General features: G+C 36.2%; 1 protein-coding gene across 2 annotated transcripts; it reads right to left on the reverse strand.

Annotated features, from left to right (window-relative positions):
- Nucleotides 1-373: 373 nt before the first annotated feature.
- Nucleotides 374-21,503, reverse strand: golph3a (golgi phosphoprotein 3a). 2 transcript variants are annotated; one of them, XM_005165301.6, is made up of 4 exons: nucleotides 21,013-21,433; nucleotides 11,790-11,921; nucleotides 8,641-8,755; nucleotides 374-4,701 (listed from the first exon to the last, which is right to left on the reverse strand). In XM_005165301.6, exons 1-4 carry the CDS (start codon nucleotides 21,226-21,228, stop codon nucleotides 4,277-4,279), a joined length of 888 nt encoding a protein of 295 aa, XP_005165358.1. In that variant the 5' UTR covers nucleotides 21,229-21,433; the 3' UTR covers nucleotides 374-4,276.
- Between the last annotated feature and the right edge of the window lie 15 nt (nucleotides 21,504-21,518).

The following is a 21,518-nucleotide window of genomic DNA, read 5'->3' on the forward strand; positions in this document are numbered from 1 at the left end:
AGGTACCAATGAGTCCCTAAAATGGTCCATATTAATACCTCAAGAGTACATATTAGTACCCAAAAAGTACAAAAGTGTTCCTTTTAAAATTTGTAGGTACTAATATATACTTTTGAGGTACCAATAAGGACCCTTTAAATACAAATGTGTACCTTTTGAAAAGGTACCTCCCCCGGTGACAGCTTGAGTACCTTTATTTCTGAAAGTATATAAAAAAAAAACATTTAAAAAAAAAAGTGTAAAAAAAAAAAAAATTGTAAACAAATTTTTTTTTTAAGTGTACAGAACGTTTGTCTTCCGTATGTGAGATGCATCAAAATCAACACGTTACAAATCTACACGTCACAAAATAAATAACAAATGATGTTTGAGGCACTTTCAAGACCATAGTTTATTTCATGGTAATAAGAAAGTATATACATTGGGGTCCCTTTATAGTGAGTGCTAAAGCTACACACATGATTTTCATTCTCTTTTACTGTCCTGACACTTAAAAAAAGAAAAGAAAAAGAAAAATCCCCCATGTCTCAAGTCGACTCTTCAAAACAATTGGTGGATTTCCCAGACCATCGCTACATACAATTAACTATTGTGAAGCAAGCATTTACCACCATGGCGAAGAACAAAGAGCAAAACAAAAAAGCATGTGGATTATTGCTATAAAAATCAATAAAAATTAACATAACGAACAAACATGATTGAACAAAGGCGTTTTTCTCCAAAGATCTTCGCTGTGTAAAAACAAAATTAAGGCATGCTTGTGGTAACTGTAACATGCCAGGCAAAATGAAGACGATTGATACAGATTGTATAGTAAGCAGCATGAACACAGAAGAAATTATACGCTGTACAGATCAAACTAGATTGTGACAATGCAATGTCAATCCATCTTACGTAACTATCGCCAAACTGCTAATGGTAATAAAATACTATCAAAAATATACTGACTCGATAAAATGGTGGAATCTGCTCTTACATATAAAAGTCACATTTTAAAGTCTATATATATATATATATATATATACACACACACATTTATTCTTTTTTTAAAATCCTATTCTTGTTTAGAGGTGAGAGTAGATGAAATGAAAACCATTTGACATTCAGAACTCCACCGTAAAACCAGGAGGATTTGTGCAAACCTCTAGATAAGTCAATGGAGAAATATTGAAGAAAAACAAGTCTGTTTGCAATGCAGATGTGTTTATTTTAAGGGAGGACACAGATTCTGTGAAAGTAAACTCTTGTGGTCCTGAAATTTATTTTGGGTAGGCATATATGAATGAAGACTGCGGAGCGAGTGAGTAACAAATGTTTTCTGAATGGAACTCCATTAATGCCACAAAGAGCTACAGTCCATACAGCACCTCATTCTGCAACCAATCTCAGGCACATGAAAGTATTGTAAATCAACCTTGAAGTAACGCGAGAGAGGAATCACGACAGCAAATGTGTGAAGAGGTAGAGTTTGAAGCATTTCTGGGATGTTTATGGATTTGAGATGGTGTGGTAGCCAAAAATAAAAACATAACCCAACTAATAAATAACAGACAGACAATCTTAGAACAACCGTTTGTTTTCCTTATATACATTTTTACTTACTAGTCAACAAAACGCTGCATTTTGGCCCTGTTCACACCTCGTACAGTTCACCTGAAAATAAAAATGACCTCAATATTTACTTTCCCTCACGTCGTTTTAAACTTCTGAGTTCCATTCTTTAGTTTAACACAAAAGAAGATACTTTCTGGTTGCTGCCATCCATTGACTTCCATTGTATTTTTTCCTCTAATATGGAAGTTGATTGGTGCCAGCAACCAGCATTTTTAAAATATTTTCTTTTGTGTTTAACAGAATATACCCGTCAACGATTCAGTTTTGACGTGATTCTCCTGTATTTTCAACACAATCTCACTGCAATTTGTAACTTTTTCATGTAGTGGCTAATTCGTACGATCTAATTTGTACATTTTAGTACGATTTGCTCATCCCCCAATGACGGTTGGGTTTAGGGGTGGGGTTAGGTGCCAGGCCTCCTTTTTAAAATCGTACAATTTCTTACGGCTGAACTCGTAACGAATTAGCCACTAAACTGCCAAAACGTAAAATACTTTTGTTCTCTCGTGAGATCAGATTGGTATTTTACCATTCTATTCCACTGTTTAAATATTGTCAAGTATTTCTCCTGTATTTTTAATATTTCTATGAAAAGTGAGAGTAGCATCAAAGAGCCGATCTCAAACGTGATATAATTGCAAGAGTTGTTCGAGAGAATTATGCTTTCACTTTATATATATATATATAAACCATATATATATGGTTTGAAAGCATGATGAAATTAATATTTCACTACCTGAAGTCTTGTTGTCGATCTCAATCCCTGGAGCGTCACGCTGATCAGGTGGTTTGTCTATAAACTGACATACGAGCGCTCAAATGTCGACATAAAACGATTCAGTGTCCCTGTATCTGTGGTTACATGCAGTAAACAGTGGTGAGTTCTGTGAACCGATGGCCTTCACAGCCAATCACAGTTTGGGTGTGTTTTTAAACGAACAAATTCACCCAATAATATGTGAACATATCTGTCCTGGCGTGTTTCATTTTAAAAACAAATAATTTTATCTTAAATGAGCATAAACGGTTACGAAAGTAATCTGTGGATTCTTAAAGGGACACCTCTGTTATAAAAAAGAAAAACAGTGGATCAAAATGAGAGATTCATTTCTCTTCACTAAACAACTAAAATAACTTTAATCAATATTTACAGTGAATAAAAAGTGATTTTATGACTTGATTTTATTTCTCGAAGGGTATCTTGTATTTTTACATCCCAATGTTGACAAGTATGAGAAACTCAAAGAAGTTTTGAACAAGTGAACGTTGAGTAAAAGACAGAATTTTCATTTTTGGGTGAACTATACCTTTAAGAGACGTTTTCATCAATCGGTCAAATTTTCTTTTCCTTTAAATGCAGGCGAAAACACATTTGACTCTCAAAGTGTAAACACTAATGTAGTGTAACGTCATTTAACTATTCTCCTTAACCTCATCAATGTAACTTCATTGAGGAAATGTTCTGCATAGTTTCGTGTCTATTAGAACAAAGTCAGTATCGTTTTTCATCATCTCCTTTCACACTTGTATGTAAACCGTGCAAAAATCCTATTAAACTTTCTGTCCCAACATAGAGCTGTGGAAATAAAAAATAATTCAAGAAATTGATTTTGCATCAAATCGAAAATTTTCTTAACACATTACTGTTCAATAAAATCTGAACTTTGAGCAGTTTTAACAGTAGGTGGCACTCTAGCCTCGTTTATAAACATATACTTAAATGCTCTCCAGAAAGAGTGGCTGTGCATTCGCTGAGTCAGGCAAGTTTGGTCAGTTTACGATAATCAATTTTGTAATTCTTGAAAAAAATTTCGTTATTTAATTATTTTAAGTTCAAGTGGTATTTATAAGGAACTGAAAGCAAGGAGAGTAAATCAAACAGCGCCGTCTCCTGTTAAAACTAAGCTCAGAATCTATTTAGTGAAAAACAATGCATTTTGAATATCAGGGAATCAATTTCTCACCACAGCATTACTGCTTATAGAGACAAAGTAGTCTGGACAAAGGAGATGGATTTAAACACCCAATCTGATTGACCAAAACATAGGTGTAAACAGGGCTTTTGTTTCAGCAGCGTGAATGTTAGCTGTTAGCATTAGCACCCTTTCCACAAATAACTTATCTGTCATTCCAACAGGACTAACTCTGATGACCTTTTTTTGGTTACTTTTCAGCCTTCGTTATTAGACAACAAACGGACAACAAATCGAATTAAAAAATATACACTAGTGTATTTATTTTCAGATTAGCAACGGTTGAGCCGTACCACTGTGCAATGTACACAGCTTCCGTCACAAATGGATCCCAATTAGATGACAAAACAGAAATCAAATTCTTGAATATTTTCTAGTCGGTCAATAACCGACGCAGATATCCAAGCATGAAAACATTGAAAAACAAAAACAAGCCATTTTGTGCAGCGATACTAAAACGTAATTCTCAACAGTACAGTGAGAAGGAACCCATCGGCACTCAAAATAAACTGGTCCCCTTTTCCAACAAGAGAGAGAAACCCAATGATAGATCTTGCAGGGAGAAAAGTAAGGGAGGGAGATTTATCTACAAGGAAGGAAAGACACCGAGACTCCACTTTCATCCACCACTTCTCAAACCTGATTTTACCAGTCCAAACGTCATATTTGTCAGAAGTCAAGCTGCTTCATTTGGTGAAGGCGGCCACCACCGCCCACAGCAGCTCATTGGCGTTGTTCTTCATGCTCTCGCCCTCAGGCTCCAGGTCCAGCAGCTGTCGTACTCTCTTCATGGCCAGATCGTATTGGTCATCCAGCAGCGGGGCGAACGCATTCTCCAGGACGTCAGACGAATGGGCCAGGAATATTAGGGCCAGAAGGCGCTTGTCCATTCGGTGAGGGTCGTTCACCCACTTTTCCAGCACGGACTCCTGCACTTTCTTTATAAGGCGCTGCTTTATATTATTGTTGGTGAGGGGGTGTGTGGTCATGTCGAAAAGAAGAAAGTTTTGTTTCTCTGTGGTGAGGACACCTTTCTCCACCAGGTTTTTGGCCAGGCGCTCTCGAACATTACGCAGCTGATAATGAAGCTTTAATGGGTTCCATGTTTCACCTGTGAAAGACAAAACACTTTTAGTATAAAACATTCAGTGATTTGTGGTTCATTTGGCAGAAATGTAGATGAATTTAGCATCCTCCTTATACTAGAAATATTTTATTTGTAACTACAGCATGAAGTCATCTTTCATATAGATGTTACGCATCTTTTCACAAATTGCTCTGCAGCTGTAACCTAAATGTTAAAAAATATCACTGGGTATATGCAGCAATCCTAAAGGCCATTTCAATACCGTTTTAAAGACCTTCTCAGAATATTTTAAGACCTCATTGCCACTCTAAGTTCTAATCACTATCAAAACTTTACCTCCAACTGGTGTGCATGATACATTCATTTGAAACTCCAACTCAATTCTGATTGCTAAAGTAGACATCAGGGTTGTGATTATCTGTAAAACGCTTATCAGACATACATAAATCAAGATTGAGATGAATAACTGCAAAAGTTATCTGGACCAGAAATGTTGAGGATAATGAGGTAAAATATAAATGGATTTTTACATTATAATTGTGTTGCTAATACATTTGTAGCATTTTGAGAGTAACAATTAACACTCATTTTCCTACGACTTAATCTAATGGTCTTAAACTCAATTCCTGGATGGCCGCAGCTTTGCATAGTTTAGCTCCAAACACCTCCACCCTTACGCCTGCTCACCCACACTCTATCCCATTCACACGTTACAGCCAATTTAGTTTATACAAATCGGGGAGAGCATGCAAACTTAGAAACCAGCAACCTTCTTGCAACCACGCAATTCACTTAGGCCTTGTCCACATAACCACAAGTATTTTCAAAACCGTAGTTTTTTCTATGCAAAATCTATTGGGTGAGTGAAACCAAAACTTTCTGAAAACTCTAGCCAGGGAGAAGATTTTCTAAAACTCAGAAACTTAGTGAGGTCGTGTGGACACTACAACTGGAGTTTCTTCCTCATGGTATTCCTCACTGTTTTCTCCTTTCTGATTGGCCAACATGGCTGAGTTCACAGCAAATGAAAAATATATCATTGAGGAAAATTCTGATGTTTGCAGCAATTAAGTCACGTATTCCTGGTCGCTCGCATTGCAGGATGGTAATCCACCCATTCTTACATTTGCATTGATTTGTATGCAATGTAATTCAGGGCTCGAAATTGCGACCATTTTGGTCGCATATGCGCCCGAAATTTTATCTATGCGACCTCAAAATATATTTGGGAGCATTTCTGCGAGTGCTTAAAATTGTTGTGTGCGACCAGTTTTTACTGCAAAATGTTCACCACATGCGCAGATTTGAGAGACATTCACGCAGGATGCATCTCTAAGCTCTTTGTCTGCACCTGAAATGCGAAACGCAGCGCTCAGGAATGGTTTAAAACAGTTGTCATTTCAACTTGCTGCAGTAAACAAATCCACGTCCGTAATGCTTGCTCCGCCTTCGCGCTCTTCTTATTGGCCCACCACTGCTCTAGCACTGAACACGAATGATTGGTTAATATCAGCTGTCAATCACTCAGCGCCTTCTGGCTTGGGATGACAGAGATAGCTACTTACGCGAAAAACTAAAGCGCTTAAGATGAGAATAATAATAACACTGACAGATTTTTGTTTTAGAAACCATGGCATCTAAAGTTATAAATAATGACACATCTTAGTTGTGATCATGTGCTGAATGTTGATCCACCATCTACAATTTTCCAAGAGCGGATAAAAGACTTCCATTGGCTTCAAGTCCGCTATGAAAAGTCTGTGGGATGGAATTTTTAGGTAACTGTTCGCCACATCTAGCACAAGAGCTTCTGTTTAATCCTTCATATAATCGCAAGATGCTGTCCGCCGTGCAAGGGGCAGCAATATGTAAAATTTAACACTACGTACACCATCGCAAACAGGCTTACACTGAATAAGCTAATATCGCTACTCATGAAAAGACCGGTATTGCTATTAACATGACGTATGCATATAATAAGGTACAGTACATGTCAAAAGCATCAGTGCAATATCAGACAGCACTTGTGGGAACAGCACTGTTATACCATTAACAGATTCATTCAAGCAGTGCATGCAGGGCCGGTGAGCGCTCCGTGTATGCTTTAGTCACTCAGTTTTGTTATAAAATGTATTTTCTTGTGATAACGGGATTTCGTTGAGACATGTTTTCCTCACGCTTGCATATATATATATATAGCAATAGATTTTTTTTTTGCTTGTCAGTTTGATTACTGTTGATTTCAAATGCAATGAATATGTTTGTAAGAAACTTGTAGTAACGGTGCTCATAACTGGTGGGTGCAACTAAATTTTGACTGATGCGCCTACATTTTTAAAGTTAGGAGCACCGGTGCTACCATGCAAAAAGGTTAATTTCGAGCCCTGTAATTACACAAATATTAAAATTCTGCGTTATGCTTTTATCAGCACCTGTAGGTTCGATGAGCCCTTAACATGTATCACAGTGTGTTTTTGCAGGTTTAATGTGGACAGATTTTTTTTTAATATGGAGGGGAAAACTTCATTAAAAATACCCACAAACGTGTGAAAATGGTCTTAGCCAGAGTCAATTATTTATAAGAGTTTTGATTAAGTTAGATGATGGCTCAGATTATCTAAACATAAAAATGACCATTTACTATTAAATATCCCCCAAAAATATCAACCACCTACTAAAAAATAAAATAAAAAAAAAGATAATTAAAAAATAATTAATAAAAAAAATAAAATATTTAATAAAAATTAATGTAGTGCATCTTTGTGCAAGCTTCCAAGCAAACAGTTTTTCCAAGTCTAGACACTGATAGAGGTCATTACATCATTTATAGTTTTGAAAGGTTTCAAGATTGCAGCAGCTTTACATCTTTCATAAGTTGCTGGCATTCATTTTAAATGCTTCAGTCTGTTGAGTGAGTGCAGCAGCTCAGTCGGTCAGCTCCTGTGCTGAAGCTGAGGAGAACAGACATCTCAGGATCAAAAAGCAGGCGGTGCTGGAGCATTTGCTAGTCATCAGCCTGCCTAATTTATGGCTCTGATATAATTCTGAGCACATTTTATCCACTCTCTGAATGAGGACGGCAGCTTCTTCTCTCAGACGCTTTGATCTCACCCTTTGGCTCTCCAAAAGGAGACGTATTCAACTGAGCTCAGAGCCGCAGCAGGTACCAGAAATCACACTTCTCCAATTTAGTGCAAAAGGATCTTGAACCCAGCATTTTGATCAGCACCGGCCACTGTATATTTTTGATAGTAGCAGGGCTTAATTTGTGCCGGAACACGCTGTATCCCGTACCTCTGAAATCTGATCTGGCAACTGATTTAACCGATTCCCTTCCTCAACCATCCGCTGTTCACTTTCACAACTCCCCAACTCTTCTCACTTTCATCCGCGACAACCCCCCGCTCTTCACTTTTGTCCTTCGTTCGCGAAACGCCGCCGCCATCCCACACCATCTTTGTTTATCTTTGCCATGATGACAGTAAATATTTTGCTAGATATTTTTCAAGACACTTCTATACAGCTTAAAGGGACATTTAAAGGCTTAACTAGTTTAATTAGGTAAACTAGGCAGGTTAGGGTAATTAGGCAAGTTATTGTATAATGATGGTTTGTTAAGTAGACTATCAAAAATATATATAGCTTAAAGGGGGGCTAATGATTTTGACCTTAAAATGTTTTAAAACATTAAAAAAAACTGCTTTTATTCTAGTCAAAATAAAACAAATAAGACTTTTTTCCAGAAGAAAAAATATTATCAGACATACTGTGAAAATTTTCTTGCTCTGTTAAACATCATTTGGGAATTTTTTTTTGTTTAAATGCAAAGGGGGCTTATAATTCTGACTTCAACTGTACGTAAGACTTTTTAATATTGATGAAAGACTGAATTTATTACATCAAAATTACAGTAAAAAATGCATTAAAGTTAAAAATAACTCCAAAGATTTGTGCAAAACTCACCACTGAGTAACTCTATCCAGCTCTGCACGGTTTCAGGCGGTTGGGTGTCTTTTATATGTTTCAGAGCCTCGTCCAGCAGCACATCCCCTGTTGGAGCATCAGACTTGCATATAACCTAAGAAAAAAAAAAGAACTGAGAGTCACTGAACACATTAAAAATGCCTAATGCATGAAAGCGCAGCTGAAATCAAAGCAAAGGACTCATGAGGGTAAAATCAAGCGAAGAAGATGAACTACTTCAACTGAAGACCAAAGCATTTGAGCCCCTATATTAAATGTAATGCATTTTCCAGGCATACATCAGAGCCAGCTTTAATAATAAAAGTTCTCACTTACAGCAGCCAAAACCAACCGCAAAAAAGCATGGCCTTCTGACACACAATTGATATCAAAGAGCTCCCTCTTGTGGTAAAAAGTGTTCTGCACAACTGTACATTTATGGACATCTGAGCGCTAAATTCTACACAAATGACTAGGAACAATAAATAGGAGCAAATGGCCAAACTACTTGCTATACAATGATAAAATATATAAACAAAAAAATAAAAGTTTGAGACATCACGCAGCATAACAAGCTGTTTTTATGTCTAAAACTCAATGGAAGTGAATGAGACCCAAAGACTCAAGCAATAAGGCTCCAATATTTCCGAATATATTGTTTGATCCCAATTAGCTCTGTAGCGAAACACACATCAGTGTCCCCAAGATTACCAGGAGTAATGTTCACCAAACTAGGGCTAGGCAATTTGACCAAAAATCAAAACCTTGATTAACTGAACATTAACACATTCATTCTTTTCGTCTTAGTCTCTTTACTAATCTGGGGTCACCACAGCGAAATGAACCATTAACTTATCCAGCATACGTTTTACGCAACGGATGCCCTTCCAGCTGCAACCCACCACTTGGAAACATCCATACACACTCGTTCACACCCATACACTACAGACAATTTAGCTTACCCAATTCACCTGCACCGCATGTCTTTGGACTGTAAGGGAAACTGGAGCACCCGGAGAAAACCCACACGAACACGAGAAGAACATGCAAACTCCTCACAAATACGCCAACTGACCCATCGCTCACATATTACAAGCGAGAGATTTTTTAATGAAGGGTGCATTACTTGTTTTTGAAATAATTGAAGCAAGCACGCATCTTCTATTAACATTAAACAACTGAAATGAAAACACACATCGTCTAAAATCAAGCAACTTTTTATCTTATAAAAAAAATCAAAAATAAATAACTTGCACTTTTAGAAACAAAATAAATTTTCAATGTTTTTCAAACTAAAAGAAAATAAGCAGCATCTCTTCTGAACGTAGTGCAAAATAAGGCTCAAGACAGGTCCATTATCCTACTTGACCAGAGATCAGATGTGGCTGCAGAAGTAGAAATCATCCTTAGAGCAGCGTCACGTGACTCCACACGATAGGGAAAGTGAGAAATTGCCCTGGAATTTTTTTTTATCGATTATAAGTCCTGAATGCCCTATACCAAGCTACTGTGTTCAGCTCTGAATCAAGCATTTCAAAGTGTTAGAGACTTTGGTCAAAGCCACTCAGAGCAACTAAACTAATCTATAACTCTAATGCTAGTCTAACCTTTGATAAGGAGCAGGATGAGTGGACAGGTAAAATGTTTGCAAAGTGAGTTTAATGTATTTAGGTTGAATAGAAAACAATGTTCATCATCAAACTAGGGAAAGACTGAATCTAAAATGTGTATTGAAGTAAGTGAAAGTTAATGAAGTAAGTGTTGTAGTGTTGTTTTCTGCAGCATGTGTTGAGCCTCAATTCACTGGGCAGAGTCTAGGTCTGATTTTCAGCCAACTTGAGGCTCTTGCTCTTTTGAACCAGTTCCAATTTCAGCCATGCATTGTTTGTTGTTTTGAGTTTGTGCATTGTATAGGAAGAACTGAACTGATCAACAATCAGATGATTTTCGATGTCTAAAAAATATATATTTATCACAGTTGAATCAGGGCTATGAACCCTGTTTGCGTGCCCTCTCCCTGCACCAACATGAAAACAGAGACAGACAAACACTTCTAGGTTCACCGGAATGTGATGGTGCGATATTAAAATATATATTCCTAAACCAGTGTTTTCCCTACCATTGTATTAGAAGTTGCCCCACTCCCCTTGAAAGTAAAGTTAATTTATTTTAGTCTCGTAATAGCTCCAGATCACAACACAAGACATTTGTGGTTCTTTTACTAAAGAATATGTAAATAGTTTGTTCTTATATTAAAGAAATTGTTTTTAATAATCTAATTTACATGATGACGTGTCATTTCTGTCTCTACATGGTTACGCATTTACATCTCTGTTCATCTTTGTTTAAAGTGGATCTCTGCTCCAATCACACACAAGTGAGCAAACTCTCTCTAGTGGTGAGAGAATACATGTTGAAAAATATGTTGTGTCGATCACACGCAAATCAGAAAAAATATATTTGTGCATTCAGCCAAAGTCTGTGTGAACTAGGTTATGTGCGTTTTATCAATTGTAAAAATTCTAATAAATGCACATCTGTTGTTATAAGTTGAATCCTTTCTATTAACATGTTGAAATCCATTAAACAACGCAAACAACATAGTATTTATTTCAAACATTTGTTTAATATTAATCCAGTCTAAAATATGACAGAAAAAGCATGCTCTAATTATTTTGTTATTTTTATTTTAGGCTAGTCTAAACATCAAACTTTTATTGGCCTATCTAATTTATGATGAGAACACAAAACAAAAAGCAGCTCAGTTTTACTTGCATAGAAAGCTGGTAAACAAATGCAAAGGAATTATAGTTCCATAATAATATATAAGACTAGTACTGATTACATTGCATAAAATGTCATTTTATTACTCTAAATCACCAAATAATCTGTTTATAAACAGATATTTCACAAATATTGTAGCTAATTTTGAGAAAAGAGGGTGTAAAATAAGTTATTTGAGGAAGCAAGGAATTACAAGTCATACAAGTTTTTATTAACATGAGGGAGAGTAAATGACAACATGATTTTTGGGTGAACTATGCCTTGAATGGCTTGTAGAACATAAACACTATCAAGGGAGGGATGCAAAACAGGAAACCTCTCCCAATAGTGTGATCATTTCCAGGGCTCTGAACAGTCTGTCTTACCTTCCGGGCAAGCAGGCTTTTCCTCCTCATGCCACAGGCCTCCAGCTGCAGTCTCCCTCGTAATGCCAGCTCAATGAGCATGCAGCCCCTCAGGCCAGACGAAATGCAGTCGTTCCAGAAGGAGGTGTAACCCTTACACAAAAACAATACCAACGGATTAAGTATACATGCAGTTGAGGGCTATGCACTTTAGAGCTTCAGTGTAGCTGAAATGAAGACTGTTCCAGTTACATTGTTACACGAGGATCTAGTGACTGTGTGTGAAACTGCATTTCTTAGAAAGCGTGTCCTAAATACACTGTAAAAAAATATCAGTTAATGAACAGTGTTTTCTGTTTATTTATGGATGTCAAATGCATCATGGGCATTAATCTTCACTCTGTCGCCATTTGACGTTAAAAATATAACTCTAAAGCTTAAAGCAACTTTTACTGAAATTTTAGTAGTTGGAAACATTATCATGTATAAGAGATAATATAGAGAGAAATAAGTGTGTAAAATAACAATAAACGTACTGGCAGATTTTTACAAGGTTTTTGTAGCATAATTTAGAACACCAGCCCAGACAATAAATCACTTTAAATTAATAAAATCGTCAATAAAAGTCCTTTTCTAACTTTTCAATGTTAGAAGCTGTTGGATGAAAGATTAAGGCACCATGATGCAATCCAAAAGCATAAATACACAGGCGAAAATAAAAAACGAATGACAAAATGTGAAAAACTGCTAATATACAGATATTGTTTTACAGCGTGCATGTGGCATGATGCCACGACACACGTTAAATGGCGTCTTTTCCCTGTTAAAATTAGTTTTTGTCCTAATCATCCATGATGCTGACACAATAAATTTCTATTTTAGAAATGGTTTCTATTTCTGCTATGTCAAAACAGCATAAAAAAACAGCATTGCATTACAGCATAAACTAATATGACAATGCACACCTCAGGTGCTGATTATGTGCTTTATTCAATGTTAAATGCAACCAATCTAAGTCTGGATATTATTTTGTGTGACATTTATTACCATACCAGCCTATAAGCAGGGGTGGGCAAAGTAAGTCCTGGAGGGCCAGTGTCCTGCACAGTTTAGCTCCAACACTAATCAAACACACCTGAAAAAGCTAATCAGTGTCTGCAAGATTACTAGAAATCTATAAGCAGGTGTGTTTGATTAGAGTTGGAGCTAAACTATGCAGGACACCGGCCTGCCAGGACCAACTTTGCCCAACCCTGCTATAAAGTAAGCCTAGAGGAGCAGCAGATAGTTCACCTCAGCTCTTAAAAATAAAATGGCAAACTTTTAATTTGAAAATTAAAGGTAGAACTGTGACTAACCAATATCAGACACTCAGCCTTTAATAATTAATTCATTCATTTTCTTTTCGGCTCAGTCCCTTTACCTTTAATAATGTTAGAGGTTTATTATGTACTAATTCGATTCTAAACCTTACCATAACATCTAGGCATGGGACGATAACTGGTTTCAAGGTTTTAAAACCAAGCAAGTCAAGGTTTTTCTGGTTTATGTGAATGTTCTTGTGTGTTTCTTTGAGTTAAGAAGAAATCATAAGAGTTATGAGTTATGAAGTGTTTTTAAAAGTGATGAAGAGAGCAGAAGTCAGAAGTTGAATTATTTAGCCAGATATGTTTACTGCTCTAAAACATTATAGATGTTTCTTAAAATAAATATATATATATATATATTTTTTTTTTAACCAAGACAGTAACCGCAGTAACCGTAATACTATGACAAAGTGAAACCGTGATATTTTTATGCAAGGTTATTACACTATCAGAAACTTATACCGGCCCATGCCTAATAATATACCAAATAGGCTGGTATTTAAATGTTTCTGTCCTGTTGTTTTTGGTGCAAACAGTCAAACTGCTTGTCTCTAGAATCTTGTCAGGTTACGTTTAGTTAGGACACGATGTTAGACATGATGACATTCATTAAATTTCTTCTCTGGCCATTCCAGTTTAGCTTGTTGTAATCTGCTATTTGAATTTCAGTCAGTGCCTAATTTGAATTCATGAACTAAAAAAGTAAATTTTGCCCAACAGCATGGGATAGTAAGTCTGCTGTGTCGTACTAAGCAGTGTATGAAGTGAGCGATGGATTTCTCCAGCGTTAACAAGGTCTGCTTTGTGCAGTTCCAGCCTCCGTCCCAGTGGCCACTGCTAAGAAACAACAGGCCTCTTTCAAGGTACTGGCAACACAGGCAACACTCTGAGGTGGAGCACAAGCGCAAACAGCCATTGATAGAAGCACAATGTTATATCATCCAGTGTTTTTGAAGAACTGTTTACTTTGCACTGTTTTCAAATAGATCTGATTGAAAGAGGATAGGACTAGAGGTCTGTGCCCTTGACGGAGACACAACAGAAATGCTAAATAATCAAACATTTTAACAAGTCATGTTCATTGAAATGCAGAGCTTCATGTAAATGCGAACAAATTCATTTTCTTTTACATTATTTATAATAGTGGATAATATAATTAATAATTTAGATTTTTATTTAAAGTTTAAAAGAGAAACTATGTAACTTTGGTACACTTCCACAAACTTTTCTTTTAACTGAACATGTATAGTCTACTCAAAACGCAAAATTAATTTTCATTGATAATAATACTAAATATTACAACATTATTATACAATTGATAATTATAGAGACCCCCTCATATGATTGTAAAGTGCTTTCCGCGTATGGTCACAATAAATGTGCTATATAAATACACTTTACATGCTATTAAATATACAGATTAATCAAGTGGAAATTCTGTCAAATATCCAAGCTGCTTTTTCATAAAACAACTGTGCATAATCAACTGATGTTTTGAAAGATCTGTGTTCATTTTAAAAAGTAAAATGTGATTTATACATTTACTTTAAAATATATTTTATCCTTTAAAAGGTCTACATCACCTATGGAAGTATGTTTCTACCACAGAAAAACAAAAAAGTAATCATATTGCTCAAATTTTTGACTTCTTATGACCTTTTCCTTAACATTTAAAGAATTGCTAAGTGTTTTTTTGCTTAAATTGCACCTTTATTCATTGTAATTGTTAGTTTGTAAACTTTGGCAATTCAGTTTATAGCTGACAAAGAAAGGTAAAAAGTTTGAGGTTAGAAAAAAACATTTATTATATACTTCAGGGAAAAAAAGGTTTCCATTAAAAATGAAAGAGATAGTTCACCCAAAATGAAAATTCACTCAATATTTACTCTCCCTCAAGTGATTACAAACCTTTATGAGTTTCTTTATTTTGTTAAACACACGAGAAGATATTGGGCAATGCAGTGGCGCAGTAGGTAGCACTGTCGCCTCACAGCAAGAAGGTTGCTAGTTCGAGCCTTGGCTGAGTCAGTTGACATTTCTGTGTATGTGTGTGAACGAGAGTTTATGGGTGTTTCCCGGTAATGGGTGGCATCATGCGTAAAAACATGTGCTGGATAAGTTGCTGGTTCATTTCGTGGCCCCAGATTAATAAAGGGACTAAGCTGAAAAGAAAATGAATGAATGAATGAATGAAAAAGATATTTTAAAGAAAGTTGGAACCTGAACCCATCAATAGTATCTGGATGCAGCCTTGATGATGCAAGCTGAGATTGCATTACTCAGCAATGCAATGTCAGACACAATGCACTCAAATTGAGCGAGTGACATCACTGTGAGGGGTAGGGTTAGGGGTGGGGTTAGGTGAGCCGATTAAAAAGCATTGGATGCAGCTCAGATTGCACTGCACCAGGTCTGCACCCAGACCCATCTCGAACCCACTGACTCCCATAGTAGAGATAAACCAATCTGATGGAAGTCATCAGTTACAAGTTTTTATTATTCTTTAAAATAATAAATGCATGTTTAACAGACAAAAAAAATTAAATAAATAAATAAACTTTGGTTTGGTTAAGGTCAAGTAAATAATGGCAGAATTTTCTTTTTGGGAGGACTATTCCTTTATACCAAAAATAAAAACTTAGCTTACACTGATTCTGTTTATCACTGTAGTCTCTCAAAGTGCAAGAGGTATTTTTCAAAATAATCTCACTACAGTAGTAGTACTGACGTTTTATGATCACCATTTATGATTCTTTGTTTATTTCCCTGCCTAGACAAAACAAGATATGATGAAAATATGAAAGTATTGAACAATTGCACTGAAGGCATGTGACAATATTGCTCCATCAAACAACAGTGTTCAAGCTCAAATGTTTAGTTATGGTTTTCTTGTTTACACTGTGCTGTTATGAGAGTGAACCAGATACTTAAGCTCTGACAACAACATAGGAGAGCTCACTAAAAGCTGACATAAGCAGACACCAGCAGAGACAACTGTAATTAAAGACAACTATTTGGAGAAGACCAACCACATGCAAAACAGTGGCCTTTATTGTACTTTATTCATTAAATGTGTACTTGATGGAGTAAGGTCACGGTCAAATATTCATCAAATAAAAATAGAGATGAGTTCACTATGATCAAGACCCTTAAAACTTGATACACTAAACAAATTGTACAACATTTGCAACTTTCAGAAATCAATCTAAGTTGCTGAATGAATTTGAAACACCTAAACATAACTGTGAAAGAATCTGAACCAATCTACACGTCAAACTACTATTGTGTAAAAAAAAAAAGCAATAATTCGACAGTCTGAGATGCCAAGTGTAAGCAGTTATGTTTCAAATAGATTTTAAAAATTCATCAAAAAGCTGTCCTTAATACCAATCATGCAAGCGTACTTTCACCCATTAAAGCTCACACCTTATTTGCAAATAAAACAAGACAAGGACACTGCTAGACTGCAAATTGACAGCAAAAAACCAAGACATTGGCTTAAAAAAACACCAATTTTCTGAAATATACTCATCATTTTGTACCCAAAAGCCACTGTTGCTGAGAAAACAAAAGCAACAGGCAGTAATTCAACATGAATGGGCTGCAAAGAGATGCGTCTTCAGTAACAGTGCCTTGTCTAATGCCTGCCTGTTCAACCAAAAGGCCAGAAAATGAGGTAGGTACAATACACTACCTATTATAGCTCTGAATAAGGGTTAGCCAAAACACCAAACTGGCTAATTTTAAACTTCTCTCTTTATTAAGAACAATCATAGTAAACATCCTACTTAAAGGGAAGAAGCTCACAATGGTGGAAAAGACATGGCAATATTTAATAATTCAAAATATTGTGATAATGAATTTGCACAATAATGATTTTGTGAAGAGGCTGCAAGGTGGTGCAGTGGGTGGCACGCTCACCTCACAGCAGGAAGGTCACTGGTTCAAACCTCGGCTGAGTCAGTTGGCATTTCTGTGTGGAGTTTGCATGTTCTCCCCGTGTTCTGTGGGTTTCCTCCGGGTGCTCTGGTTTCCCCCACAAGTCCAAAGACATGAGCTATAGGTGAATTGGGTAAGTGTATGTGTGTGAATGGGTGTGTATGGATGTTTCCCAGTGATGGGTTGCAGCTGGAAGGGCATTCGCTGCGTAAAACATATGCCGGATAAGTAGGCGGTTAATTCCGCCCCCAGTTAAGACCCCAGATTAATAAAGGGACTAAGCTGAAAAGAAAATGAATGAATGATTTTGTGGACACTTTGGGAGAAAAAAAACAACTCAAAATAATGAAAAGTGTTTGAGTGCTTTTTAAGAATTTTTAATTGTATTTGTAAAACATTCATAACAGCTAGATGCTTGTACATTTAATTGGTTAACCTAATAGTTCAAACATGAACATTTTCACATGTTAATTTAGCCTACTGCATGCTGAATTATTGAGTGATAATTCGGTGACTATTTGTACGGCTGGGGCCAGTTGCACTACTAAATATTTAAGGCAGCTTACATTGAAGAGCCACAGCCTTATTTTCCTCCCAAATTTAGCATTTTGTTTTTGGTTTATGAGAAAGACTTTAATTATATTTCAATGAGTTTTTTAGTGTTTTGTGTTTATTGTGTTTAGCAATTAAAATGAAAATTTCTTTATGATGGAGTTATTTTACCTGTTCGTTTTGCTTTCATGTGTAGGATATAAAAAAATTATGATAACTTCATGTGTATTTTGCAAGTATAACCATTCACGACTATGTAATATGTAAATTTAACTGGTCGTTTAATTATCATATGACAGTTATAGCCTATAAATGCATCATATAAATATATATATATATATATATATATATATATATATATATATATATATATATATATATATATATACAATTTTAAAGTGGTGTAATGATTTAAATGCTTCGTATTTATGACCAACCATCTACTTTTTGCCTTAAGAACATGTGGTGCAACCGAGTACAAATTTTGTTACAAACTAGCTAGTAGCTACTAAGCCTCTAGTGTGGACTTTACATTCTAGTTTAAGAACACTGTACAACAAGGCTCCAAAAGTTAGTTACCATTTGTAATCATTTAAACTGTTTAAATTAAGCTAATAACTAATACAAATTCGGTTGTATTTTTTTTACCAATAATTTTATGGGAAAAAAACATTTTATCGCTGTACATAATTTAATTTAAATATTAGATCCGATTACATATAGATATATGGCTGCAACAGCAGGAGTTTTGTGTTCTACTAAATGCAGCCAATGATTTGTTGAAGCTTAAAGCAATTTCTTTGTTCTTAGTCCTGGTTATCGTCATACTCTGGACGTCTTCATTATTTGAATAACTTGATTGCATGTTATCAGCTCATTGTTTTAAGTTTTAAAGTGTGTACTTAAGAGAATAAGACTTTTAAAATACTGTGCAGTGCCGAACTCCTCCAGGACTCCTTTAGAAAAAAAATGCAAGTGATTCGATCTGAAACTGATCTTATCTTCATGTTTCATAAAATGCAAATAAACTACCAGAATTTGAGTCCTAAAACCTTTATCACAGTTTTTAGCTCAAGTTTCCTTTTGGATAATGAATGTGTTTGGCTGGCTGCAAACTCAGAAGCAACCAGACAAAGATTGTGTGTTCTGTATTGTTCATTAAAATGGTACTTCAGCTTTTCCTGAAGTTTGCGTCCACTAAATACATCATCAGCCTGTGTCAGAACACTTACACTTCAGACATGAACATGGCCAGAATCATTTGCGGATTACAAATAATAAATAAACACCTTTTCTCATCTTCTGAAAACAAATTAAGATATTTGTTATGAAATCTGAGAGCTTCCTCATCCTCCACAGACAGCTATGGTCTGAAGATGTTCCAAGTCCAGAAAAGGAACCAAAAACATTGTCAATCATTCCACCTGTCCTTTAACTGTAATCAAACTTGGCTCCAATGACACTTTTGTCAGGAAAAACACAACAAAAACAACTATATATCTGACTGTTATTTATTTATTTAACTTCTCTTTCACATCAGGTCAGGGTAAGTTTACTATGTACAGTATGATGTATTGCCATAATTCAGCAGCAAAACACGCATTGGCTGTATAGCCCATAGTAAAAACACACCCTTATCTGATACAGAAGAGATTGGTGAACAAAGTTGTTCCAGGGGCCTGTACCATGAAGCCAGATTAGCTGGCTAGCCGGTAGAGCCAAATACTGAAAAAATCTGACATTGCGATATTTAGTGTTTCTGTGATATGTATATTGAGATATGAATATAATCTCTCACCAGATGACTTGAACAGCTCTATTTGTAAATATTTCATTCATTTAGATAAATTTAAATGATCAAGTATTTTTTATACAGTGCATCTGCTTTCATTTGGATAAATTACAAGCAAAAAGAAAAGGAATAAGCAGTGCTTTACGGTTTTCTGGGGAGTTTAATAGTATTCAGGTCCAGAAATTGAACAATCAATTTTAAAATACCATTGTCATCATTGTATAAATTATTTTAAAAAAAGAAAATATCTTTATATCTTAATAAATAATCTATTCCTGCTCTGTGACTATTGCAGATACACACATTGTGATATCAATGCTCAAACGATATATTGTCCAGCGCTACTAGCTGGTTAAATTCAGTTTTGTTTGCACCAATATAGGCTTTTAGGTACCATAAAGGCAGCTTAGTTCAACTTCTGCATAATACCATGGCAAACAATGAGTGATTAAAGTCAAGCTTCATGCACATTACTTAAAACCCAAGACTGGTGCAAAATAAACAAACTTAACTGGCTAGCCAAGAGCTTTGTATGATTACAGTTAAACCACTAAAGTCACACGCAATGTTTTCACAATGTTTTCTTTTCTTTTCTGGACTTTGAACATCTTTTGACCATTGCTGTCTGAGAAGGCTCAGAGAGAACCTCCTAATCTGTGTTCTGAAGATGTACAAATGTCTCAGGCAAAATTGAATGGCACAAGGACTTGTTTTTAACATAACTTTCATTTCTGTGTGATCTTTTAAAATCTCAATGTGTCACCAGAAGCCTCTGCTATTAATTTTGTTTACTTGCATTTTACAAATACCCAATGTCACTGGTTTTCAGTAAAATGTTCTTTTAGGATATACTGAAGAAACAAAGTCACCTACATCTTGGGTGGCTTGAGGGTCAGTAAATAGTACATTTTAATTTTCACTTGGTTCTGGATGATCTGACCCTTAATAAGACACACTGTAATAAAGATTACGCTGGACTTGTTCCTAAACAAATATTGTTTTGACTATACAGGCTGTATCTGGATCTACATGCTTCATACGAATGTGAACGTGGGTGTAAGGATAATGGCCTACATCATGCGTCTTGAACAACATTGTATCTACCAAAATGCAATACACAAACGGCATCAAACTCATTGTGTAGACAGCGACGAAAATTAGCTTTATGTAACTTTCATATGCCAATATCAGTGTATGCCAATCTGGTTACCATATGGTACATGAAACAATATATGTAATATTAAGACATTTAAAGGTATCGTTCAGTTTTTTAAACTCTGTTCACTGAACTACGTTTTGTTTTGAGAGTCTTGAGGGTCAAAGAGAGAACTTGGAGCTGCAGTGCAAGTCAAGCTAAATGCTATTGCATTACCGAAAACATGTGGCTTGATTTTATCTCAAAACGTCACCAATATATAAACAAAATATAATAATCATCAAAATTTAAGAATTCAGCTTCTTCTATTTTTGAAAGAGCTAATTTATAAGCATCGAAATGAGCGACAACTGTGGGTGATGGTGAGAGATAATATGCTAACGTTAAGCATCGACTATAGAAACAACAACTGAGAAAATAAAGCAAAACCACAATAACCTCTCGGTCTTTCAAGCCCAACAGCAGCACTTCCTCCATCAAGGTGAGTCTGGTTTCTTTGGAGTCGCCGCTGTCATCGTCCTCCGGCTCTTCTCCGCGACGAGGCTCGTAATCCTCGTCACCGGATCCGCGCTCTCTGTCTGCGGCCGCAGCGCTGCGCGAAGCCTCGGTGCGTCTTTGCACCAGGCCGGAGCTCCGCTGGGTCAAAGTACTCATCTCTCTCTCTCTCAAACACACTAAAACAAAACCTCCGTCCCAGACAACCCCTGTCTGAGAACACACTGCCTTATTCAGTCCGATGCATAAATGATTTCCAGGGCGAAAAGGGAAAACGAAGGTGTATATCGGGATTTGTTTTGGAAAGGGCCCCCTCGCGATCCCTACCGCGGACCGTCGCCGATTCCGTCAGGTTTAATATGGCGACCAGTCCAGACGTGACGGGAACAGCAGTGGATGTGGCATCCCAGTACTCGGGTTGTGTCCCAAAACCTGCCGAACTACATACC

Source organism: Danio rerio, chromosome 5 (genome assembly GCF_049306965.1).
Source record: "Danio rerio strain Tuebingen ecotype United States chromosome 5, GRCz12tu, whole genome shotgun sequence".
Taxonomy (NCBI): domain Eukaryota; kingdom Metazoa; phylum Chordata; class Actinopteri; order Cypriniformes; family Danionidae; genus Danio; species Danio rerio.

Excerpts from the sequence above, each read along its gene's own strand:
- golph3a (XM_005165301.6), bottom strand. The coding sequence starts at position 21,228 with ATGAGTACTTTGACCCAGCGGAGCTCCGGCCTGGTGCAAAGACGCACC. Across the intron at positions 8,756-11,789 it reads AAAGCCTGCTTGCCCGGAAG|GTTATATGCAAGTCTGATGC; the intron begins GTAAGACAGACT and ends TTTTTTTCTTAG. Across the intron at positions 4,702-8,640 it reads CTGGATAGAGTTACTCAGTG|GTGAAACATGGAACCCATTA; the intron begins GTGAGTTTTGCA and ends TGTCTTTCACAG.